The sequence below is a fragment of the Mangifera indica genome, chromosome 8, assembly GCF_011075055.1.
Source record: "Mangifera indica cultivar Alphonso chromosome 8, CATAS_Mindica_2.1, whole genome shotgun sequence".
Lineage (NCBI taxonomy): Eukaryota > Viridiplantae > Streptophyta > Magnoliopsida > Sapindales > Anacardiaceae > Mangifera > Mangifera indica.
The window spans coordinates 10,016,477-10,042,503 of NC_058144.1; the positions used below are offsets into that span (position 1 = coordinate 10,016,477).

General features: G+C 34.1%; 2 protein-coding genes and 1 pseudogene across 2 annotated transcripts; 1 reads left to right on the forward strand and 2 right to left on the reverse strand.

The window, feature by feature from the left end:
* Positions 1 to 2,804: 2,804 nt before the first annotated feature.
* LOC123223838 (protease Do-like 1, chloroplastic) lies at positions 2,805 to 8,120 on the reverse strand. Its single transcript, XM_044647237.1, has 8 exons — positions 7,551 to 8,120; positions 7,348 to 7,470; positions 5,675 to 5,846; positions 4,874 to 4,911; positions 4,575 to 4,773; positions 4,291 to 4,443; positions 3,999 to 4,133; positions 2,805 to 3,085 (listed from the first exon to the last, which is right to left on the reverse strand). The coding sequence occupies exons 1-8, from the start codon at positions 7,982 to 7,984 to the stop codon at positions 3,008 to 3,010; spliced, it is 1,332 nt and encodes a 443-aa protein (XP_044503172.1). The 5' UTR covers positions 7,985 to 8,120; the 3' UTR covers positions 2,805 to 3,007.
* A 179-nt stretch (positions 8,121 to 8,299) lies between these two features.
* On the reverse strand, positions 8,300 to 13,123 carry LOC123223839. Its single transcript, XM_044647238.1, has 15 exons — positions 13,002 to 13,123; positions 12,562 to 12,814; positions 12,296 to 12,440; positions 12,136 to 12,203; positions 11,985 to 12,038; positions 11,794 to 11,877; positions 11,607 to 11,692; positions 10,842 to 10,922; positions 10,401 to 10,531; positions 9,919 to 9,960; positions 9,198 to 9,274; positions 9,037 to 9,127; positions 8,880 to 8,961; positions 8,646 to 8,718; positions 8,300 to 8,516 (listed from the first exon to the last, which is right to left on the reverse strand). The coding sequence occupies exons 2-15, from the start codon at positions 12,648 to 12,650 to the stop codon at positions 8,348 to 8,350; spliced, it is 1,272 nt and encodes a 423-aa protein (XP_044503173.1). The 5' UTR covers positions 12,651 to 12,814; positions 13,002 to 13,123; the 3' UTR covers positions 8,300 to 8,347.
* Positions 13,124 to 21,064: 7,941 nt separating this feature from the next.
* LOC123223959 lies at positions 21,065 to 25,895 on the forward strand (annotated as a pseudogene).
* Positions 25,896 to 26,027: the final 132 nt, after the last annotated feature.

Consider the following 26,027-nt stretch of genomic DNA (forward strand, 5'->3'; position numbering starts at 1 on the left):
TACCGATTTATAAACCAGATTTGAACCGACGGTTTTATGGTTCAAAACTAGATAAACCGAAACTGAACCATCAAAATTCGGTTCAGTCCAATTCCGATTTTGGTTTTATCCAAATTGGTTTCGGTCTAATTCATGAGCCAAACCGACCCATCGCCAGTTATAGAGAAATGGAAATAAAATAAAAAACAAATGAAGAGTTTCACAAGAGAGACAAGAGGATGTAAAATTAAAAACCTTAGAATTTGTTTTAATTAAATGCAAAGTTACAAACGCATGTTAGCTCATTTAATCTAGTTGCTAATTACACAACACATGTAGATGCATGCTAATTGTGCTCGACTCGGGAGCCATGCGAGTCAAGCAACTTCTGTATTTGGGTTAAAGCTCGAGATCGTTAATTTTAATGTGTAGCTCAAGTTTAAGCTTGAATTCGTTAATGTTAGACTCGTTTCAGACTCATTTGAACTGAACTCAAGCAAACTTAACTCAAATTCAATCTTAATTGCAGTTATAGGAGTTTGCATTTTGCATTAAAGCTCTTTGTCCCCTTGGAATACTTTTTTCGAAACTACTACAATTAAATCTCTTTTGACATACTTAAAGATAATTTGAGTGATAAAAGAAAAAACTCTTATATAATAAAACATGAATTGGTTGGTTTCAACGTAATGTAACGAGTGTCATCAGTAGATTTTGCCTTTTTAGCTGTAATTAATTTCGACCCAATGTGGCAGGAATCATCAATATATATTATATAGACCAAAAGACTATTTTCCACTCAAACTTTGATAAAACGAAATTTTTAACTGTTTAAAGTTTGAAAAGTTGTTTTTTCAACTGTTTATCAATTTCCCGAGTGAAAATTAGTTAACTAAAATGGCAAGAATGTTATTTTATTTAAAACTCTAATATATTCTAACATCTATCAAATATTTAAATGTTATCATAATAATTTTACTATATATATAGTCCAAATCATTAAGTTTGATCATTTAAACATATAAACATTTGCTACAGATATGATTGTCATCATGATCATACTATATAATACCCATTGATAAGTCTCAAGAGAATTCTTGTTATTTTAATTTATTTGAGTTTATTTAAATTTAAAATTTTGTGAAGATGAACGGTCGTGCATGGTTCTTAAATTCTCTTTCATCAACTTAGTATCATTCATGCAAAGTGAACAATCTTGAAAGTGAGCATATAAAAACATAACAAACAGTTTAGAAGTAAACAACTAGCTCCCTAAAAACTTGGTCTTAAGCACACTTATTCTTTATTTGCACCATAACACATCAGCAGATTTGTCAGCAGTTCAAGTTCAAGTCAGCTTTATGAAAAAATTTCTAAGTCACTTTTGTAACACAAATGAAGAGAATAAATGAAATGCTAATAATTTCTTGCCAATACGATTCCATTGCCGCATTTTGATATAATCCTTTAGTGTCTAGTCTTCAGTCTTCTTCAGCTGTCCATAAACCTTTCTTATATTGGTTTTCATTTCCTTGTATCGGCTTTGTCTTTGTCATTATGATCTTCTTCTTCCTTTAAAAGAGAGAGCAAGATAGTGAAAGAGAAGAGTTTTGGCAAAAAATTTGTGGAGTTTCTTTTGCATATAAACACTGTGTCGTGGAATCACATTTCCACGTAAGGTTGAAGAAATAATAGTTAAGATGGTAGAGAGAAGTTAGTAGATTGATGATGATGATTTCCCCAAACATAAATGGTGCCGACTTTGGATTAGTTTAGTTACTCTTACTGTCTCAGCCAGTCCTGGCACGCATCTTGATAAATCCCAATTCATCAAATTACATTTAAGAAAAATAATTTAATTTCTTCATTTTCTTTTCCAAATGTTATATTCAAAGTTGTCCTTTTTTTTTTTTGGGTTCATTTTTAGGGTTACTTTTATATTGATATTTATTTAGTGTGTATGAAGTCAATATACACAAGGCTGAAAAAAAAAAATTATGTATTCCTCCCTCATCAATGCACCAACTGTATGTATAATTTTTTTTTTAGATAATGAGAATCCTATCCAAGATAAATTAAATTGTCATATTAGATCAAAATCAATTATATCGAATAGAATAAAACCTGAACTAAATAAATTAAAATTTTAATTTGGATATATCTTTAAAAAAAATTAAACTTATATTATCTTATACATAAAATCTCATAGGGTAACTGCATATACATTTGCCTTATTCAAAATTGGCAAATTCAAATGAGCAATCTTTTTCGTTGAAAACTGTTTTTTTTTTTTAACCGATAGCCTAGCCTCAGTATTTGTACACCTCTGTCATTAATACTGGATTAAAGAAGAATAGTAGTACTTATTTTCAACTGCATTTTAGCGATTCAATCAATGATACCCATTCCAAACTCCGACTGCCATCAATCTCCTAATAAGAAGCCGATTCATTGTTTTCAAGGTTAAGTGGGACAAAAGCTTTCTTTTTTAAATAGGTAAATAGCCTGCGAGCTAATTATAAGTTAAAGACAAGATTTTGATGAAGCATGGAGGCATTGAATATGCCCACACCAATTGGGCAGTAAGGTCCTGCATACATCAACATTCAGTACTCTTTCTTTTACGTATTATTTATGCACCATATAATCAATAGCCTCTTTTGTCTGTCACATATTTAAACCCTACATAATAAATGGACAGTCGGAGGGAGACTATGACTCCATTACTCTTCTTCATGTCACAAGGTCAATAATGGATATTCAATAACTATATATTCATAAGGAAGTGGGCAAAATGTTTAAGATTGAATGCTTTTTCTAAAAGGTAGATGAAATTGAAGCCCTTGTAAATTTCAGGAAGCTGAGAATGTTACAGACAATATTGCTTCATCCATGTAGTGGAAACTTGAATATGAAAGATAATACAATTTTTAAGATATGCACAAGACCCTTTTAAAAGGAGCACCACAAAAATATTGGCATCTTACCGTATATGCACAGAGATAGAGAAGCAAGTCCATGTGTCATACTAAGACTCATCTGCCTTTGGTTCTAGTGTTACAGGGATCTTCTCCTTATGATCACCACGCAACACCTCCACAGTCACCTGGAAATAAAAAATTAAAATGAATAGCTATAAATTACAGAATCCAGTGACTAGTGTTTTACATTAGATATTAAAAGAAAGTTTATTGAAGCAACCACTCTAAAAGTAGGGCAGAGGCTTAATCATATATTATTCAATGATTCATATATGGGTTCATAATATCATTTTAATATGCCACATAAACTGGAGTTATCATATAACATTTGAAAGAAACTCCTTGTAATACAAATTTAAATTTTATAAGGCTACATTCGAAAAGTGAAGCATACAATGAAAATGTTAGTGCAAGATACCGAATCCGAACATGATTGTATAAGACAATCTAATCCTGATATGAACAAAACTTGCAGTACATTCCTCAGGCTTTATACTCAGTTGCCAGAGCATATACTCTAGCATGCTGTATAAGAGAAGTACATGTGTGAATGCAATGGAAGAGGTGCATACAATGTCTTCCAAATGTAAAATCCCTTCATCCCTCGTTCCCTACTGATGTTAAAATTCTACCTCCTGGTCACCCTAAAATTAAATTTCTAGTTTCATCCATGTGGTGCATGTTTGAGCATAGTTTAGTTTGTAATGACAAAGTCCTGGCCGTATAACACATCAGTTGCATCATGGCTAAGATGTATCACTAGCCATAGCATTACGAATATTGATGCAAATATTTAATGATCTATAGAACCAAAATATCATTATTTCAGACAATAACTCTACATAAGTGTCAACATTTGAAAAAAAAAAACTCTTCCAACACAACCATTTAGCATAAGCATGCAACACTATAGATCTCATTCTTATTGAAATATAGAAAAATTCCAATATGAATACATGCAAAACCATATTTGACCATCCCATGTTTCCACCAGAAAGAAACGTGACATGAGATCAACGAAAAAGAATTACATTGTACCTTATCACCAACTTTACATTGGTCAAGAATTCTGTACAAGTCACTGCCATTTGTGACCTTTTTTCCATTCATAGATGTTATGATGTCACCTAATATGAGTCTACCATAGGCATCCCTTTTAGTTGGTAGTAGACCCTGCACAACAAAACTGATCAGCCCTACCCAAAAAGGAAGCAAAAAACCTTCAGTCTTCTAACATTAAAATTAAGGAAAAGCTTCAACATAAATAGAACATAATTTTAGTTTTATAGCAAATGAAAGTTAAATTTGTCAAAAAAATGATCATACATACCGCTTTGCCAGCTGGACCATTTGCTGGAGCATCTAAGACGAGTACCCCACTTACACCTAACTGCTCCACTGACTGATCAGGTGCAAACTTAATCCCTAAAATAGGTCTTGTCACCTTGCCGAACTTCACTATCTGGTCAACAATGCCATTTACCTGAAACATATGAATGAAGAAAAGTATTTTAAGTGTAAAAAAAAAGGTCATGCATCCTAGTTCAATATATATGACAAATGGCAAGGTTTTCCTCATCAACATAAAAGCCAATCCATAAACAAATAACTCACCGTGTCAACTGGAATAGAAAATCCAACACCAGTGGAAGCACCAGAAGGAGAATAAATAGCTGTATTTATTCCAATAAGGCTTCCTGAACTGTCAAGAAGTGGACCTCCACTATTTCCAGGGTTAATGGCAGCGTCTGTTTGTATAACATCTTGAATTGGACGGCCAGTAGCAGCAGAACTAATTTCTCGGCGAAGCCCACTACAGTTGACATAAAAAAACACGTTAAATCGCATATAGTTAAATCATAATTGTGTCAAATATACAAGCTTTAAGAAGATAAATATTAATTTATTTTTACCTGATCACACCAGTTGTTAGGGTATGGTCAAGGCCAAACTGCAAAAGCATAAACATCAATTAGAATCTTATTGTGAAATAAGAAAACATAATGAAACTTGTAAAGTACGATCAGTAACTTCGATGTTATGACAAGGTTCTTAGATGTTCTTAGTGATATGCTTAAGTTTTTATCTGGGACTTGGATGATAGGTGTTAGAATATATTTCAAATATATTATTTTCTATGTTAGAATATATTATAAATATATGATTTCCTAGGTTAACAAATATTCTAAATATGTGTTTTCCCTTTTAATATTATTGTATATTGATTATACTGATTTATATTTCCTTATATAGGATATATGATCAGTATAAATTCATGAATCATTCATATAATTGAAAATATTAGAAATATCATTTATTCATATTTTAACAATAGGCAAAAATTTTTAATCAAGTTAGAAGTAGTCGACTACAACTTTAGTGAAATTGGATCTTCATACTAAACAAAGCACAATTGATAATCAAAGAATCTAGGAAAATAAATCCATGCATACATTAAAAATACACACGTTCAATCATTCCCCAACTGAAATATTTGGCAAATGAAAACAAAGTGAATGTAGTCCATCCTTTGAGCTATCTATGACAGAAATGACAATCTCCTTTTTAAATCAAAACTTCACCATATCTTCTATAATTATACATATTATAAGTTAATGTGTAGTCTCAAACGGCTAACAGAATATTAAATAGATAGAAGCCAACCATGCAATCATGTAAAACATTGTTAAAGAATAATAGAGAAGCATACTCACAGGATTGCCAATAGCATATACTTTTTGACCAACAAGCAAGTCTGCAGAGACTCCAATGGGCATAGGTCTTAGTTTGTCTTTGGGTGCCTTAATACGCAACACAGCAACATCTTTGTCTTGGTCAAATCCAACAACGTTTGCATCATAAGTTGACTGATCGGCAAGAGTGACCCTGTACATCACTGGCGCAAATTTAAATGCCAGTAGCAAGAGTGACACAGCAACATCTGCTGTCTAGCTATAACTTAACTCACATATTTGACTGCTAAGAAATTGGTGCAACATGGCAGACAGTCATTAGGTACCAGGTACATGAAAAATAAAGGGACACCAACCGTCCATCATTATGACTATATAAACATGAAATAGTTACATATGAGGTGCTTTAGCCCTTATTTTAGCGTAGATATATACTGGCAATGACTTTTGCACTCTTTTGCTAATACAATGCACAATGCCCTATTACTAAAAACTAATTAAGATCAGCATGGCCTATAATATCTTATCACTATAACGGACAGTTGGATGATATTACAAAACTGTGGCCATGGATAACAGATGTAACTTCTAACTCAGGTTACATTACAAGTAACTAAACATGACAACCAATGCAAAAATTAGTCAAGCAATTTTTTCATTTAACCTCCAACCTCCAAGACTTGTGCATCTGATAAGTTAAAAGCATAAAGCAGCAACCAAAGTCTGAATAATGAAATAATTTAAGGTATAAGTTGTGCCTGTATTACTAGGACTAAATTCCAGTTACAGCAACAAAATAACACGCTTTTGGTTACATAAGTAATAATTGCAACTTCAATCATCACAAACACCAGAAAAAATTACTTAGCTGATAATAAATTTGCATACACATATATATGTTGTAAATGTATTATATATATGACCTTAAGTATCATCAAGACCATATGTGATAACAATGCTGGTGTTAAACTTATCCCACACCCAATAAGTATACAAACTCCTCTTTCAAGTACATTTAACATTTTGATGTTATCAAGGAGGAAACCATAATGGGCTGGGAGGGGGCTCATGCCCCAACTGACCATGGACAATTCTGTTAGTCCCCTTATATTTTGTATTTTTAACTACACACCCCCAATATTTTATCATACCAAAGTAATCCCATATCCCACCACTTATCATGTATACATTTTTTTTCTCAAACAAAAAATATATCAATAAAACTATGAGAACTAATTTTTGTAATAACTATAAAGTGTCACTATATGATGATATGATTTTGAATTAGCGATAAAATAATGGATAATGTTATGTGTATACACTTTTAGTATACAATTGAGTATATAAATGATGTATCATTATATGATTAAATGTTACTTTATTTTCAATTCAAAATAATCCGATTACAGGATGATAAATCATCATGTATCCAAATTATGTATTAAAAATGTGTACACATAATTTTATAATAAAATAACACCCAATGACTTGCTCCAAACTATGGTTAGTATACAAATTAGTATTCATTGTTAGTGCAAAGTCTTACCCACAATATATTGTAAGCTTGCTCCACTTTTCTCTTTTAATTAAATATATTTGATGGTTAAAATAAGTTAAGGTTTAAAGCAACTTAGGCACATCAGTACCATGAGTAAAATGAATGAAATAAAAAACAAGAAAGAAAAGAAACTAACTTGAGATCAGATGCGCCACGAATGACATGATAATTGGTCACAATGTGACCATCTTTATCCCATACGAAACCCGATCCAGATCCTTGAGGGACCTCCAGCACATCCAAAGTAAAGGCATCCTGCCTGTATGATAGTAGAAATTCACAAATTTGAACATTTAACAAAATTTAAAATCAAAACATGATTAAATAATTAGTAAGTACCTTGCAGCGAGATTGGTAATATAAACAACAGAAGGAGTGTTCTCTTGGAAGAGACGAACAGTGGCGAGCTCATCGGTCTGAAGCTTACGCTGCGGAGTGACGACGAAAGCAGAGGCGGAATCAACGTTCGTGAGGAGAAGAGAAAAGGACAAAACAACAGAAGTACAGAAGACAAAGAAGGAGTCTAGAGGTGAAGAGAAGAACAACTTTTTGGTAAATAGGAGGATTTTGGAGGTAGTAGAATGACTGTGAGTAGTGCCGGACAGAGAGGTGGTGGTGGTGGTGGGAGTTTTGTAGTGAAGAGAAAGGGATTTGGAGCGATAAAAAGTAGTGGTGTTGAGTGGTCGTGGTAGTAGCTGCAGCCTGTTTGGAGAGCGAGAAAATAGGACAGGACTGGAAAGGAAAATTGCGGAAATGAATGAATAAGAAGCCATTTTCAAGCTCAAGTCTCTGAAGGGTTGCTTAGTTGGAGTTGAAATGCTTTTTATCACTAAATCGGTTAAATGGAAGCGTGGTATAGGAGCTGGACGATGAAACGATACGATTAAGGCCCTCTTTATTTATTCAATCTTTCTATCAGGAGATTTTTTTTATAATTATTTTAATATCGATCATGTGAAATCCTATTGGACGCCCAGATTTTTTGCTTATAAACAGGATTCATTTAAATTTTGAAGTAATTCAATGTCATTGTTTTATGCAACTATGCAAAGAAACACATACATAAATGCCAAAACTGCACAACTATGACCACGGGAATAATTTTCCTACTTAGGAAGAGGCAAACAGAGTCAAATTTACAAAATTTTCCTCATCGGCCTTAGTTCCCTGGGGAAGTCTTCGAAATTTCCGGCATTTATATCCGATTGCAGCATTGGTCTCTCGCCAATTTTCCAAATTCTACCCTCCGCCAGATGCTCTTTGCTTGGTGTCAGCATTACGAAATTTGGATCAGCTCTTTGATAACTGCAAGATACCAGCTCACCCATGTAAGCTGCCTAATATATCAAAAGTGGAATTGCCAAAAAAATCTCGGACCGGCTGAATATAACTCACTAAATATTAAATATAAGCAAATACTGAAATAAATTGTACCTTGCTTCTCTAAGATTTTCTACTCTGAGACCAAATCCATATTGTGTTTTTCCTGTTGTACGATCTCTAGTAGCTGCAAGACAATGGGTAAGTACTATTACACGGGGGATTATTCTACAATTAATTATAAATGGCATATCAAATGCATTCGAACCAAGATTTGTAATGATAACAGGCAATCTCTAGTCTAATTTGACTGATTAATGAATGAAGCAATCTACCAACTACAGTTACCTGAAATGTTGAAAGTAAAAGACGGTTTCCACCATGACTTAAATGCCAGAGACACTGTTGAGCTGAGAGGTCCCAACTTGCCCTGGGAAGATGAAATGTGGATCTGTATCAAACTTGATCTAGAGCATATTTACTCGCATAAGATTGAGAGTAATACCTTCAGCAAGAAGTTTTTATTGGCTTGCCACGATGCTGCAACCTGAAAAGAGGATTCTGGGGTATGATTTGATATTTTGGCATCATCAACCCTGTAAAATGTTATCCTATTATACTCAGATATCACCACGTTAAACAAAGCAACACTATCAATTAGAATACCTTGTCTGCAACTCAAAACCAAAGTCAATATAATTTGTGATCCCAACGATTTCATTTTCTTCAAAGGGGTTTTTCACCTGCTTAGTTGAAGCAGTTATAAATTTGTCAGTAGAATCTCGCAAATAAGGTTGGACACAACCAATATCAAGTGAGAAAATGACCGCAAAAATGACAAATGATACTCCAATTGATCAAAGACAGGCTTATCATGGCATGGCATTAAGGGAACCTGCAAACTACAACTACATTATTTAATATAAGCGCTCCTTGATAGTACGGAAATAGTAGAGAAGTTTGCAATATTTCTGTAACCTGGGATCTAATGGTGGATATGATGCAACTATTGTCTTGGACACATTGGCAATACGCTTGATGCCTGAGTTCACAACCAATCTTCATTCAAAAACAATAATTTGTTCTTCATTCTTCACAAAAAAACAAAGTGGCAGACTGAGGTGGTATTTGTTCAAGCCCATGCCAAAACTGGTTCTAGCTACTAAATCTATTTATGTTCAATACAAGAACAGAACTCCAGAAATTGATTAACAATAGAACAGCCATGACATATTTTTGCAACACAACTTTTATGAAAACCCAATGCAATTCAACTGTTTATATAATGCCACATGTTGCAACAGAACAATTTACTAATGGATTAATGCAGATGCAAAAATAAAAATAAAGATTCAAATAAAAGCAGGAGATGAAACAGTGAGCATACCCGTCTTTGGACCACTACGTGCTGGTAAAATGAGGCAATGAACTGCAGTTAAAAATTAGTATAAGAACTAATTCTTGTGCATATTAAATCTTCTACAGATACAGTAAGAAAACAACAATGAAGAACATCTGTATAAATAAGATAAATAAGATAAATAAAAGAGTTAAAGCCCAACTCTGGCCGAGGCTTCCACTACTGGCTCACTTATTCATCCATTTACTAAAGTAAGCCTCACATGTTATAAATGAGAGATGATTGACAAATTATGCCGTAATTTACACCATTTTCAGGATAAGTACATCTATGCAAGAAATAAAAGCAAAAATTGATGAGGCAATTGGCCTATTCACCATAGAGCTTCATTAATATTAAAAAATTAAAGGCTAAATATTAAAGATCATCTCTATGCTATACAATGCTATGACAAACAATCAGTAGAGATGCAGATCTTGAAATAATGTAAACCAAGAGAAAAAAACCACCTGGGAACTTTTAGCAAATTCAAGGCCAAAATTGAAAGAAGGGCTCAAGGGACTGCCTGATCCTACTCCATAGCCAACAGCACAACTCCAATTCGTTAAATTTTTAAGTTTCACATCTTCTTTACCTCCATCTAGTAAAGCAGCAACAAAATGAACAGAGTAAGTTACATCATTAAGTTGATGTATAAAAACAAGGAAAAAATAAGTAAAACCTTGATATTAAATACTCAATTTATATAACAAGCACATATCCACAATGCATATACAAGTGAAGCATGCTCATGCTCTAAGTTAGAGATAAAATCAAGTAATGAATTTACTAAGATCAAAAAAACAATACTCAAATTCTAAAAGCAAATTTATAACTAAGAAAGAAATAAAACATATATTAACAAATGTCTGAAAATTTTGGAAGAGAAGCCTAAACCATGTGAACCATACATTGTGGCTCATACTGTACTCCAACAGTGAGCCTTCCCATCTTGCTTATCAGCCATGCACACTTTGGCAACTCATCTTTTACTGCAAAGAATAGCAATGTTAATTTTGTGCATTAATAAATGAAATTTCATAAGTTCAAATTCATGACATCCAATTACGCGGCAATAGCTATTAAAAACTCAATATCTCTAAATCTAATACTGACAAACAAAGGTGGATCAAGTAAAAATCCTATGAGAGAGAGAAAGGGCCTGGGGCTAATAATGATGGTGCTGAAAGTGAGTAGATCATTTTACAATAGCATTCTTGGTCATTGGTAGTGAGGAGGAAAGGGGCTAGGGAGCAAGAATGAGGGTGCTGCAAACAGATTATATTACTACTGGTATTCTTAGTTATAAGTTTTGAAGCTGGCCTTGCAAATAAAAGAAAGCCATTTCTTTTTTGGCCACAAGCATGCTAAACATCAAACATCCACCAGCATACACATCCCTGAATGGGTGAGATGCGATTAAGGCAAGAGACCTCCAGAACAAGATGAAGAGTTATGAAAAATTAAAATGCAATAAAAATGTAAGAAAAATGCAATACCATTACATTGCTGTAGACAAAACTTATTAGAAGTAAATGTACACAATAAAACGGATACATGTTTAAAGCAAATTCCTTAAGGCAAAGATTATGATAACTCTAGCAAAATTACAATCTATGGGACCATGACGTAACACACCCAAAATTATACCAATTGGTATGCATTGATCTCCATACCAGCAAAAGGCATAAGTGTGGCTCCAAATGATAAACGTTCTGATCCATATCTCAATCCCATAACACCGTAGTCTTCAGTTGATATTCTGCAGAAAATAGTAAGCTCTGTCAATAGAATACATTTGATAGGTATCTAAACTAATTAGATTAAAAATCCATATAAGTCTGTTTTATTAATAGGACACACCTTTTCTTCATTAGTGCTGGAAAAATGCCAAATGCTCCAATGCCTAATTTTGGGGAGTACAAACATGACCTTATCTGTAAAACACTAAAGCCACAATAGACAAAGCAATGTTTACAGGCAAATGGCTCTTAAATAAGCAAACCAGTAATAAAAAAGAAATCAACATTTCGCTTCAAAAGATGGTTGCTTACGGATCAGAGTTTGATACAAATAAGTCCATGAATGTATGAGGATCATCCACATCACTGCTCATGCAATTGAACCATAAATAACACATAGTTAATGATTAATTCACAATTCATTACATTACACAATTCATGCAACTGCAGAACAATAAAGCACCTTTGCCACCGAAATAAAGCGTTACCCACTATTTTTTCTTCAGGCTTATGATCAAGTGGACCTGAAACCTAACCGTGTTAAAAAATAAAAAATCAATCTCAGGCCAAAAATTTTATTAACACCAGCAAAGAACAAAAGGTGAAAAATTCAAGATAATTACAGTTGCAATCAAATCAACATGTGGATCATCAATAGGCTTCAACATAATTCTAGCGCTAAAACGCCTTGCTTCTTCAAAATAATCATCAAAAAGGCATTTCAATGCAAGTTTCCCAAACAACAAATTATACGAAGACTCTAACATCCTGCACCACCGTCGTCTCAGTGTGGTCAATTAAAATAATAAAATCACTTTTTAAAAATCTGGAGTAGAATTTATAGGAGTTAGCTAAAGAGGAGACATAAGTAGTGGGATTGAAACTGAACCTGGTACGGGCAGCGAGCGGAGGAAAATCAAAGAGAGGCGGTACGAGAACCACCGGCGGTGGAGGCTCTTTGTTTAACCAGTTTCCCATTTTAGTCTTTGTGCCAATTGACGAAGATGAAAGACAATGAAAGTGAAATAAAAATAAATTTTGAATTTGCTATGGTTATGGCTGTGGCTAATCAGAACTGAAACTTCCCGCTTCTCACTCTTCGCCTCCAAGACTATTTCAACTCTCCCACTGTAAAGAAATCACTATTCATAGTACACAGTCTCAGATCAAGATTGAGAGAGCCAAGATTCGTTGAAAAATACCTCAGATATTTGTTATTGAAAAAATTAGGAATCACAAATGTTTTTATACAAGAAAAAAATAAAAACTAACTGCCAGCTAACATGACTACTAGACTTAATTACCATCGTCGATCTTTAACTAACTCACCGATTTGCTGCCGTCTGATCTTCAGCCACAACCCACGCGTTCTTCTACTTTAGTTTTCAGATGAGAAATGCAAGTTACATGTTGACTTCTGCCTTTCAATCTCAATTGAAACGGTGCGTTTTATAGTAATCAAAACGCAGTGTTTCACATTTATCTTAACACCCACAACCCTCACCGGTGCTCAGTGACGTGGCACTATCTAGCGTATATGAATAATGATGTGGCATTTTAGGCATAGATAAATAAGATATCATTTTAGGGGTAATTTTTAGACCCCCTATTACTTCTAAAAATAAACAATTAACCCCACCAACAGTTACAGCCGATTTGTTACTTCCAAAATGTGTGCTTCCCCAACTATGGAATTTGAGACGGTCGTCTTAACTAAGAGAAGCCGAAACTTGTTCAAGTTAAATTGCAATACCTGAAAGTTTTATTTTTTTAATGGTTTTGTTTTGGCCAAACGACTATTTCCCACCTAAGTTTAAGTGTGTTCTCAAAATCATATCAATGAGATTTGAAAAACTAAAAGTTTTACTCAATTATAATTAGGAGCAAAATTATTATTTAATAAGAAATTTTAAAAAATTAAAGTTTTATTTGTTTATCCCTCTTAATTTGAAAATTTCATAATTTTTCTCATCTAAAATTTGAATTTTCTTCTAAGATTTGTAAACTATCACTGGAAATGGTCATCTCTGATCACGTTAGCTCTTCTTCTTGGCTTAAATATCCCTATCAATCATATCTCAACCATCGATGAAGCCTATTTCATTTGATAAAGATGAAATTATCTTCATAGAGTGTCTTTATATCGGACGAAGACGATTTCACTTTCATTATCTTTGTCCGAGACGAAAACAATCTGATGAAGACGGTTTCGTGTTCATAGGAAGAAATAAGCTTTGCCAATGGTTGAGATGTGATTGGTAGGGAGAGTCAATGCAACTAGAGATGGTGAAGTTCAGCATCTTCGATGATGGTTTGTAAACTCTAGGGAAAAATTTTAATTTTTCAAACTTCAGATAGAGAGAATATGATATTTTTAAACTGAAGAGGTAAAAGTAATAAAACTTTGGTTTTTTGTTATACGATGGTTTTAACCTTGATCCTAACTAAGATTTTTAATAGATGGATAACCCTTTTAACTTTTTAGATCTCACTAGTATAATTTTGAAAACACAACTAAACTTGGGTGAGAAATAGCCCTTTGGCATTTTGTTTTTAATTGATTTACGATGGTGTGAGCGCAACGTAACTGCAATTTTTTGATTTATTTTCCAACCCTAACGTAACGGAAAAATGAGGTGCATTTAGAACCCCTTGTGTAACATCCCTCCCTAGAAGTACTATCCATTGAAGGAGAAATGTTACGAATTAATATTCGGAGCGTCTATTTTTTTTCTTTTTTTAAAAATACTTTAAAATAAACGCCTCATTAAAAGTGTTTAGGAAGTATTCCAAGAAAACTGAAAATCTGGAAGCGAACAAAAGATGTATATACTCATATGAAGACTCATCTGAAAGTATCTGAAAACAGGGAGTAATCATGTGCAACTGTACTATAATCTCAAAAAGTCAAAAGTCATTAAAAACATGATACTGTATGCATGTAATATAAACCAGAGAAAACTTGCTCCAGCCAGATCTACCTACGCTAACCTGACCCTGCCTCGCAGCTACCTCGATCACATGTACCTGCAATCAAGAAAGAAAAGGGAGTGAGTGATAAGAACACTCAGTAAGGGGAAAAATTAAGTAAACTATCATTTTTTTTTGTTCTAACTCACTTTTGGGACTCAACCTCACATCCTAACCTCTATAAGAGATTGAGGGGGTAATTTAGTTCACTCTTTACTATTTGGGTCATGTTTTGTCCCATCTGGTGTCTATTTGATACTTTCTGGAAGCTAACTATAGAGATTTGACACTTTTCTAAGCTCAAGCTCTTTTTCTTTCACTATACTATTTCTGAATCTGAATTGAGCTCTACTGCGGGCGGACCCTACTAGGGGTCTGTGTCCTACTACGGACGTGCCCTACTGCAGGCGGTGTAGTGTAAAGTGTCCCCTCATAGTTTATAGCACGCATGCGAGTCTTATATCTTACTAATTTTGCTTCCCTTTAAATTTATTCATAACTCACCAGACATTACTCTTGGGACGACCCCTAAATCTTGAGCTCCAAATTCCTTTTCTTGCTTTTCTTTCTTTTCTTTTTTTTTTTTTTCTTTTTTTTTTTTTCTTTCCTTTCCTTTCCTTTCTTTCCTTTTCTTTTCTTTTCTTTTCTTTTTTTTTCTTTCCTTTCCTTTCCTTTTCTTTCTTTTCTTTTCTTTTTTTTTTCCTTTCTTCTTTTCTTTTTTTTTTCTTTCCTTTCCTTTCCTTTCTTTTCTTTTCTTTTCTTTTCTTTTCTTTCTTCTTCCTTTTCTTTCTTTCTTTCTTGCCCAGAACTACGAAGTACTGTTCACAGAACAGTATTTCGCAGGGCAGCCTTCATTTTCATACCATTTGACAGCCCAAACGGTTTCTAATTCATACACGCTATATATCGTTGGAAAGAGGATTCAAAGATATTTCCAACAAGCTATAATAACACTCATAATTCAATAGATAAGGCAGTCAAAACGTGAGATAAAATCAGTGGCAAAAACTGCCTCCCCTGTTTATTTGGTAAAACAGTCCTTGTGGTTCATGCAATATTTAACAATCCAAATGATCCCCAATTCATACAAGCTATATATCACTGAAAATAGAATTCAAAGAGGTTTCCAACGAGATATAATAGCACTCATAATTCCATAGATAAGGCAGTCAAAACGTGAGATAAACTCAGTGACAAAACTGCCTCCTCTGTTTATTTAGTAAAACAGTCCTTTCGGTTTATGCAATCTTTGACAGTTCAAATGATCTCTAATTCATGCAAGCTATATATCATTGGAAAGAAGATTCAAAGAGCTTTCCAACAAGCTATAATAGTACTCATAATTCATCAGATAAGACAGCCAAAACATGGGACGAACTCAGTGGCAAAAACTGTAAATATTATGCAACTTTCTGCCATGAACAAAATCACACACATAGACATTCCAAATGGCAAAACAATATTTCTCAACATCAAAATCATCATTTATAACATAGATCCAAGGAACCAAAAGCCTAAAATATGTCACATATCAAGGATGATATCCCTTACCTTGTTTCAAGTCAAATCTTTGTAAGTTGACTTTCTCCTCTTTGTTTTTCTCCCTTTATCACCAAAATTACTTTAAATCAATACCAAAACACACTAACATATTCACATAACATGTATATAAACATAGATAAAAGGAGAAAGAAGGAGATCTTTGGTTACCAAAGCTTCCAAGGTGCTTCTCTTTTTTTTCTTTTTATTTTATCTTCCAATATTTCTTCAATTTCTTTCTTTGGCTTCACAAAACAAAAGAAAAGAACATGAAGGAGGCTGGCTGCTGGAGCTTTACGGGAGAAGAAGATGATAGAAAAAAAATGGGATGAGATACCTTTGTTGACTTTACTCTCCCTTTATCTAAGCTTTATCTCTCTTTTTCTCTTTCTCCCTTTTTTCTTTTTTTTTTTAATTTTCTTTTTGTATTTATTTACATATGTATATTTATATATATATATATAAACACACATATACATGTAAAATAAATATATGTACTTAAAATGAGAAATATCTCTAAATAGAGTCAAAAGACATAAATACCCCTGGAATATACCTGAGGGCATTACACCTTGAAAATGGTATTATATTAAAACAACATCATAATAGGTCAATCGATGTCCGTAGTCCATTCTGTCTCTTCAAATTACAAAAACCCTATCTATAAAAGACAATTTTACCCTTTTTCTTTACCTAATTAAAATTTGTGCAATATTATATATACTCACTTTGAATACATAATTGTGTATATATTTATATATATCATAATATAATTAGATATTACTTTATCGTTAATTTAAAATTGTTCAATTATATAATAACACATATAAGTATATACATATTTATATATTCAAAATATGTATATAATTTTATTATTAAAGTTTTTTCTGCCGTTTTATATTTGCTTTCAATAAAATTTTTTTCCCTTTTATTCTAGTTCTCCTATTCAAATTATAATATTTTTCTTTTCTATTTCACAATACCCAATTTGAATGTTAAAAATTTATTTTCTTTGTCTTTTCCATTTTCTTTTCATTTCTCCAAAAAATGCTCCATGCAACTCATAACTTCTTTCCATCTAACAAAGTATCACCGGGTTAACTTTTCTCGAACGAAGTCATATAAAAACGCCTCTTTGGTTGTACAATCAAGTTTCACAATTGGTTTAACACTTTTCATCACACTATGTAGTAGAGTTATCCAGATAAATTGTCTTCTCGATAAATCTAATTCTTAATTGCATTTCTTGAGGTAAGTTCGAAATTCATCAAGTAAATATCACACCAAATGTTCAAGGAACAATTTAGAACTTATATTGCTTCAATAAAACATAAGTACAAATTACAGACACTTAATTCTCGCACAGATTTTACATGCACAACGCACTGTCTTGACTCACTATGAATTGCACCAACACACAGCGTCCAAACCTTGTTTTCCAAACTTCCACGCACTTGAAGGAATGCCCAACACACACTCACAATACCATTTATGCACTTCCCCCAAATTTCCAGCACTTGTCACCTTTATATAGAGAGGTTGTCGTTATAACAATTAGGGCAACTACATGTTCAAATTCAAATATTCAAACTCGCAATCAAACATCCCTAATTGTTATATGACATGATCTCATCTTTATGTCTAAATAACCAACATATCTTGACAAGCATAACTGCACTAGGCAATTGCTTATCCATCTTCCCTTTGCACAACCACTTCTGACCATCTGTGCTTACTGCACGTACGTTTGCTTATCCCTGGTCCAACACACTCCTTAGTACCTTTCGCTAACCCACTGATCAACATCAAGTTTCATTTCCCAGCCTTTCTCAAATGCTTTGTCTTCACCAAGCTTTCCCTGCTTGTTTTCGCGCGCTACTTCTACCTCACTTGCATGTATGTACATCACATCATTTATTCTTGCATGTGGAGTCTTTTGCCCGTGCCATGCTTTTGATTTCTCTCATCGCTTAGCTCTCTATCTTGCCTTGCCCTCTTCAAGGTTTGTTGCAACAATTTCATGTTATCTCTACACTTGTGTTCGCTTATTAGGTTGTGCGCCACTCCTACGCACCTGACTCCATGCCTCTCGCATATGTGCCTACTTGCACATGTTGACCAACACGTCTCTATCTGGCTTCCATCTCTGCCAAACTAAGCAATTTTCGTTGCCTTTTGAATCATTGGTTCCCTCATTCCATAATAATCTCGTACATTGTCCTGACTTATAGGATTGAATTCAAATCAAATCGATTCGATCTCAGAAGTTAATTTGACTCGATTCATATTTGTTTAATTTAAATTTAAACTAAATTCAAATTGGAAGGGTTGACTCATATTTAAAACCAAGCCAAATTTACGTCAAAAGGTGTTTAATTAGTTTGACTCAAATTCATGATTCAAATATATAGTTTTTGATTCGTGACTTGAGTTTGATTTAAATTTATGACTCAAATTTATGGTTTTAATTTGTAACTCATTATTAAAACGACATCATTTGCTCATTATTAGGTAAAACAACATCATTTTATTAATAAGTTATGAATTTAAATAATAGATTCAACTATTAATTCAAGTCAATTTTTTTTTTATTTGAGACAAACTCAAACCTCTAGTAAATTTAATTCAATAAATTTAAATTGAATTATTTTTTATTTAAATTAAATTAGAGAGAAAGGGGTATTTGAACCCAATTGGGATGTCTAATCATGCCGCTCCTAGGCTCGGGGGTTGAGTCTAGCATGCCCATTCGCACCCATCCGCCTCTGAATTTTAAGAGTGCGACACAAATTTCTTCAAATCTAACGTAAGTTGTTCTTCATACTTATGTTGGGTTCAATTGCAGCAAGGGGATAATTATTAGAAAGAGCGGTATTATAGTGGTAGATATGTCAAATCTGTAATACCTTTTTCAATTGTTAAATGATATTCAAAGTGTTACATGATATTGAAAATATTATTCATAGTTAAAAGTATATGAGCTTTGTTGACCCCAAAGTAGTCTTTGACTTGGATTTTTTTTGACCCAAGTGATTTTGAAATGGTTGTATGATACGGTGGAATTGCATAGGCCAACTGACTATTTCGCACCCAAAGTTTGATGTAAACTTAATTTTTTATTTGTTAAATATTAAAAATTTAAATACCTATCTGTCTGTTAAATTTTATTGTTATTATCAAGAGTATAATTATCATGTAATAAAAATATTTAAAAAAATTATAAATTCATCAGTTTTCCTTTTAAATTTAAACGCTAACAATTTTTTCCTAAATCTAAAGTTTGAAAAATAACTATTTCCCCTCTAAGGTTTGCATTTTGTCCCTTACTACTTCTCCAACAATCGGAGCTGGCTAGCCTCCTGCCTCTCATCTCCCGAAAGAGGATGAATCATCAACCAACTAGAGGTTGGTTGATGATTCGTCAACCAAGTGTTGTAGACCTGTGTGTCGATCGATCCACAAATCGGTTAGACAAAGAGTTAAAGTCTTTGTTTATGATGCATCAATCGATTGAATCGATTTGTGTGACGCATAGATTTATGCGTTACACAGATTTGATATGCAGACTGATGAATCATTGATCAACCTCTTGTTAGTCTATAATTCGTCCTCGTCCTAGAGATGGGAGAGAGGCGGCTGACTAGCTTTGATTGTCGGAGAAGCAACAAGGGATAAAATACAAACCCTAAGAGGGAAATAATTATTTTTTAAACTTTGGGTTTGAGGAGAAATTGTTAGTTTTTGAACATAGGGAAATATGATAAATTTATAATTTTTTTAAATATTTTTATTAAATAATAATTTTATCTTAACAGTAATAGTTAAATTTAATATATGGATAAATATTTAGATTTTCGATAATTAATAAATGAAAAATTAAGTTTACATCAAACTTTGGGTAAGACATAGTCACTTGGCCAATTGCAAAATGTCTTGTCAAAAATGTTATGGTCCATCCAATGTGGACACTCACTTAGATTAGCCTTGGATTCCCCGAAGGATAATTCCATTTTGTTTTAGTATTTTCAAAATGGCCCAAAGACTATTTCCTATCTAAGTTTAGGTGTATTTTCAAAGTCATACCTATAGAGTGTGAAAGCCAAAAGTCTTGTCAATTCATTTAAAATCTCAATTAAGATTAGAGGTAAAATCATTATTTAATAAAAAAATTTAAAAAACTAAAGTTTTATTTGTTTGCCCCCTTAGTTTGAAAATCTCATAATTTCTCCCATACCCAAAGTTTGAAAAATCAACCTTTTCCCCCTAGGGTTTACAAACTATAGCCGGAGATGGCGAAGTTTACTATCTTCGATGATAATTTCCAAACCTTAAGAGAGAAATATTAAATTTTCAAACGTTGAGTGGGGGGAATTTAAGATTTTCAAACTAAGGGGGTGAAAGTAATAAAAAATAGTTTCTAAAATTTTTTTGATTAAATAATGATTTTATTTTTAACCTTAACTGAGATTTTAAACAGATAGATGAGATTTTTAGTTTTTTTAACCTTATAGATGTAGCTTTGAAAACACAGCTAAATTTGGGTGGGACATAGTCCTTTGGCCTTTCAAAATCTCTTCATTGTTTTTGCAAGATGATGACTTGAAAATGAAGATGGGAAAATATTAGGAATTTTCCCCTAAAGTGGTTGTAGTTAAACGTGTCATAAGTTAAAATTGTAGTTAAACGTGTCATAAGTTAAAATAAGTAATGAAATTATATTCACATATTTTTTAATACATAATTAAATATCAACAAAATTATGTATATTTAATTTGAATATATAAAGATTTCTTTAGAGTTTTTGTGATTTAATTCTCATTCTTTTGAGTCGTCGTGATTTTGTTCTAATTTCTAGTTCTTAATGTTTCTGTAGAAAGATAACAATGACAATTGGTATGGCTGCTGGAAGTGGCAATCTGCCTTTTGGAATGATTGGCTTCAAGGGTCAAGGTTGCAAGCAAGCTTCTTCGATTTCAATTGTGACACTTAATGGATGCGTTCAGAGAGAGCACTCATGGTATTTGATTTAAAAAAACAATGGTTTAAGAATTAAATTGGTGCATATAATTCATTTTGATGTCTTTGAACACTAAACTCAGTTTCTTTGGGTTTTTTTTAATAATCTTAAAGAAAAAAGTTTCCCTGAATTCTTGTTCGAAGGCTTCCTAGAGTTCATTGGAATTTTACATTCTGTCAAGGGCATGAAGTTTCCTGGCTATCAGAATTTTATTGGTTAATTTTAACAAACATACATTCCGAATGATAACCACATATACAAACATTCAATTTTAGCAATGTATGGTTCTGAAGAGAATTGCCACATAAAGAAATTGTAGAGAAGATCTCTTAATTTGTATTCATACAATATAATCGACATGTCTTAACTATGTTCTATCTGTTGCTTCGGGAGAAAAAGGCTATTTCATATTTATGCTTTTAACATATGTGTATTATTGTAAAATCTTCCAGGTCATATGAAGTATCCAAATTTTTGCTGTCCCAGAAGTGTAATTTTTTTCAATCTCATGTGAATGAGCGATGGAAGTCCTTGAAAACTGTCTCTGTATCAGCTTGTTTGAGAGATGCTTCCACAAAGTATTTTGATTTTGCTGTCATTCGAAGTGGAGTTGCTGGTCTCCGCTATGCTCTTCAAGTTGCCAAACAGGGATCTGTTGCTGTGACTACAAAAGCAGAGCCTCATGAAAGCAACACGAACTATACCCAAGGTGGTGTTAGTGCTGAGTTGTGCCCATCAGATTCTGTGGAGAGTCACATGCGGGACACCGTAGTAGCAGGGGCTTACCTATGTGATGAGGAGACTGTTAGAGTGACTTCCAGTACAAATAATATTGCTGCATAGTATCATTTGTTTGTCAATTATGATTTAACATCACATAATTGTTGAGGCACTAAAATGTAAATTTGAATGGCAGGCTATCTTCTATTTGAAGGTCATGAGATTAAAATTCACTATCTCCAAGAAAGAAATTGGAGTGATGTTCTGTGCCTTATACCTCTCTGTACTCAACAGTTGTTAAACTATTTTACATAACTAACGTGAATTTCCTTGTGTAAATAGATGGACAATGACATAGATTTAGCATAAAAAAGTTAGTCAGTAAATAATGACTTGTTGAGAAAGTAGAACCTGCAAGGTTGTACCCAAATGTTTGTTAATTTATTGACAAAACAACTATTTGATAGTAATCTGAAATTTCCAGCTGCTTAGTTGTTAAGTCTTTACAGTTTTGGTAATACTTTGTCCAGGTTATCTGTACGGAAGGGCCTGATAGAATTAGACAATTGATTGCTATAGGTGCATCCTTTGATCATGGGGAAGATGGAAACTTGCACTTGGCAAGGGAGGGGGGCCACTCCCATCTTAGAATTGTTCATGCAGCTGATGTGACTGGAAGGGAGATTGAGCGGGCTCTGCTAGAAGCAGTTGTCAATAACCCCAATATCTCTGTTTTTGAACACCACTTTGCAATAGATCTGCTAACTTCTCAGGTTCCTATTAATTTTAATTGCTAAGTTTTGCATTGTGCTTCACAGCCCTTGGATGGGTATGTTGAATGATATTTAAGAAGATGCATAGCTTTTTTGTAGCATATATTCTGTACCCCGTCAGAACATTTTAGGAGCAAAATATACCGAAATTTTTCATCAAGTCTGGTTAAATTTAGATTTGACATTGTGGCTTCATTCACCAGTGTAGCTAGATACTGAAATTAATTGTGTTTGACATTGTAGGATGGTCTTAACACAGTTTGCCATGGTGTTGACACTTTAAATACTGAAACAGAAGAGGTGATAACAAGCTTGCTTGTTCTCTTCTAGCATTTTATTTTGGCAGCAGCTTGCAAAGCAACTTCACATCATGTTCTGATGCTTTACCTTTGTCACAACATCAGGTTATACGATTTATCTCAAAGGTGACCTTACTAGCATCAGGCAGGGTTGGGCATATCTATCTGTCACCAACAAATCCTCCAGTATTGTATGTTTAGTAATTTCTGTTATGAATCCTGATTTCTGTCAGTATGTATAATTCTTTCTGTTCCTGTAAGTTCAAGAGAAAATTTTATCACCTGCATTTGTTATTATAAATTCTAGAATTTGGCACCTGAAAATAATGAACATGTATTGATCAAGTGAATGTGTAAATAGGTTTTGTTCTCTCAAATTTTCACAGATTGATAGTAAGTATATTGCTACTCAATTGTTTTCATTCACATAAAATAAGGACAGAAGTTGGTTTTTCTCTTCTATGTTGTCTGTGTAAGAATCTGAGAGTGTTGACAATAATTTTTTGCATTGCCCAAATGTTTTGAAGTTATGTTAAAGGCTTGTTGGCTTCCCAATTGATGTGGGCTGCGTAGTGATTACTATTTTTGGAGTTGTTTGCCTGGAGAAAAATTGAAGGACATTTGAAGACCATAGGGAGAGGAAAACTTTTTCTTATGGGATAAAGTTAGACTTCTCTTTGGGCTTTTCTAATGAACTTAGAGATACATCTTTTCTTTATTCATCATAATTGGGAATTAGTAGATGCAGCTTCCTATAAGGAAAAAAAATAAGATTTCACCTCCACCTTGTTCATCATATTTTCCTGCTTTTATAGGTGGCCTGTAACACCCCAGGTCCAATAACCCGGCCCACTGTTAAGATATTGTCCACTTTGGACACACAGTCCATCATGGGTTTGCTTCTGGGCTTTGCAACCCAAAACGCGTCTTAACAGTTAAGGAGCTCACAGGCTATTTAACCAATTCAATTCTCCCACCACTAACCAATGTGGGATCTATAGACAGAGCACACACAGACCCAGCATCTCTCCCGTGCTTTGTCGATGTGAGATTCGCCTAGGGGTATCACATACACCTCCCCTTACGGGACTCAGCGTCCTCGCTGAGGTTTGCCGCACCATCGTTCAAGAGGACACGCGGAGTTGCTCTGATAACATTTGTAACACCCCAGGTCCAATAACTCGGCCCACTGTTAAGATATTGTACACTTTGGACACATAGTCCATCATGGGTTTGCTTATGGGCTTTGCAACCCAAAACGCGTCTTAACAGTTAAGGAGCTCACAGGCTATTTAACCAATTCAATTCTCCCACCACTAACCAATGTGGGATCCATAGACAGAGCACACACAGACCCAGCATCTCTCCCGTGCTTTGTCGATGTGGGATTCGCCTAGGGGTATCACATGGCCATTGGAGATGGAATGGCTATGGCCCACTGAGCTGAAGCAGTGATTTCTAATATGGAATACAGAAATTAAATTTCCTTTTAGTTCTCATTATTTCTTACATAGTCATATTGTGAAAACCCCTGGAGATGGAATGATGTTTCTGTTTCTAGTTTATATGGTACATAATTCAGTCTACTTGTTAACAACATACCAAGGCTGTTTTATTTTTCCAGTAGTTATAAAAATTGTTGTATCACTATTTTTGGCAGGTTTGTTCAGTTCCACCCAACTGCCTTGGCTGATGAAGGCCTCCCCATCAAACCACGAACACGTAGGGAAAACGCATTTCTCATCACTGAAGCCGTCAGGGGTGATGGAGGCATCCTTTACAACTTGGGCATGGAACGGTTCATGCCCCTGTATGATGAAAGAGCTGAGCTTGCTCCTAGGGATGTGGTGGCAAGAGGCATAGATGACCAGCTTCAGCAGCGTAATGAGAAGTGTGTGCTACTCGATATAAGTCACAAGCCTAGAGAGAAGATCCTCTCACATTTTCCCAACGTAGCCGTTGAATGCCTCAAGGATGGTCCAGACATAACCTGCCATCCAATCCTAGTGGTTCCTGCTGCACATTACATGTGTGGGGGAGTCCAAGCTGGGCTTCCTGTATGTGGCAGGTGAGGTTGCATGCACAGGTTTGCATGGAGCAAACCAGCTAGCTAGCAATTCTTTGCTAGAGGCGTTAGTTTTTGCACGAGGGACTGTCCAGCCTTCTATTGATCACATGAAGAGCTCTAGCCTTGATCTTATTTCTTTGAGTTATTGGACCCGTCCAATTGTGCCAAAGTCACTTGGGAGTAATCTAATGCACAATATTTTGAGGAAAACGAGGGAAGTGAGAGAAGAACTGCAGTCAATCATGTGGAAGCATGTGGGAATTGTTCGGTCTACAACAAGGCTAAACAGTGCAGAGCAAAAAATAGCTCATTTGGAGGCCAAATGGGAGTCATACTTGTTTGAACAAGGGTGGAAGCAAACAATGGTTGGGCTTGAGGCTTGTGAAATGAGGAACCTCTTTTGCTGTGCAAAGCTGGTAGTGAGCAGCGCCCTCGCTAGGCAAGAAAGCCGTGGACTTCACTACACCACTGATTTTCCACATGTTGAAGAAAGTAAGAGACTCCCAACCATTATCTTCCCTTCACCTGTAAATAGCACATGGAGTTCAAGACAACTACACAAGCTGCCTGTTTGTTAGCAACTGCACAATCTGTTTCTAAAAACAACCTGCTGAAAGTTATTCTTCACCCAGCACTCCATCGCTTTTTTTTAATGAAGAAATCTGCAGTACAAGGCAAGAACTGAAGTTTTCCTTGCTGCTTTGGAGAAACTACATTAGGTTATTTTATTTGAAACAGTGCGTCAGTTTTAATATAATTTTCTATGATATAGATCGTTTTTGATTCATTGATTTGAAAGAAAAAGAAAAAGAAATAGTGTTGGATCAAAATAAAACAATTTTGCCATCCTTAAATCTTGTGTTTAAAATTTGTTGTTGTCTTTGATATTTATGTAAATCTGGTGACAAAATTTGCTTATGTGTATTGTGATTTAAATCAACTCAGATTAGCTCTATTATTGATTCTTTT

Coding starts and splice junctions, on each gene's coding strand:
- LOC123223838 (XM_044647237.1), bottom strand. CDS start 7,984: ATGGCTTCTTATTCATTCATTTCCGCAATTTTCCTTTCCAGTCCTGTC. Junction 7,471..7,550: donor ATTACCAATCTCGCTGCAAG/GTACTTACTAAT, acceptor ACTATCATACAG/GCAGGATGCCTTTACTTTGG. Junction 4,444..4,574: donor TTTCTATTCCAGTTGACACG/GTGAGTTATTTG, acceptor CATATGTTTCAG/GTAAATGGCATTGTTGACCA.
- LOC123223839 (XM_044647238.1), bottom strand. CDS start 12,650: ATGGGAAACTGGTTAAACAAAGAGCCTCCACCGCCGGTGGTTCTCGTA. Junction 10,923..11,606: donor CACACTTATGCCTTTTGCTG/GTATGGAGATCA, acceptor TATTCTTTGCAG/TAAAAGATGAGTTGCCAAAG. Junction 8,517..8,645: donor GAAAATCTTAGAGAAGCAAG/GTACAATTTATT, acceptor GGTATCTTGCAG/TTATCAAAGAGCTGATCCAA.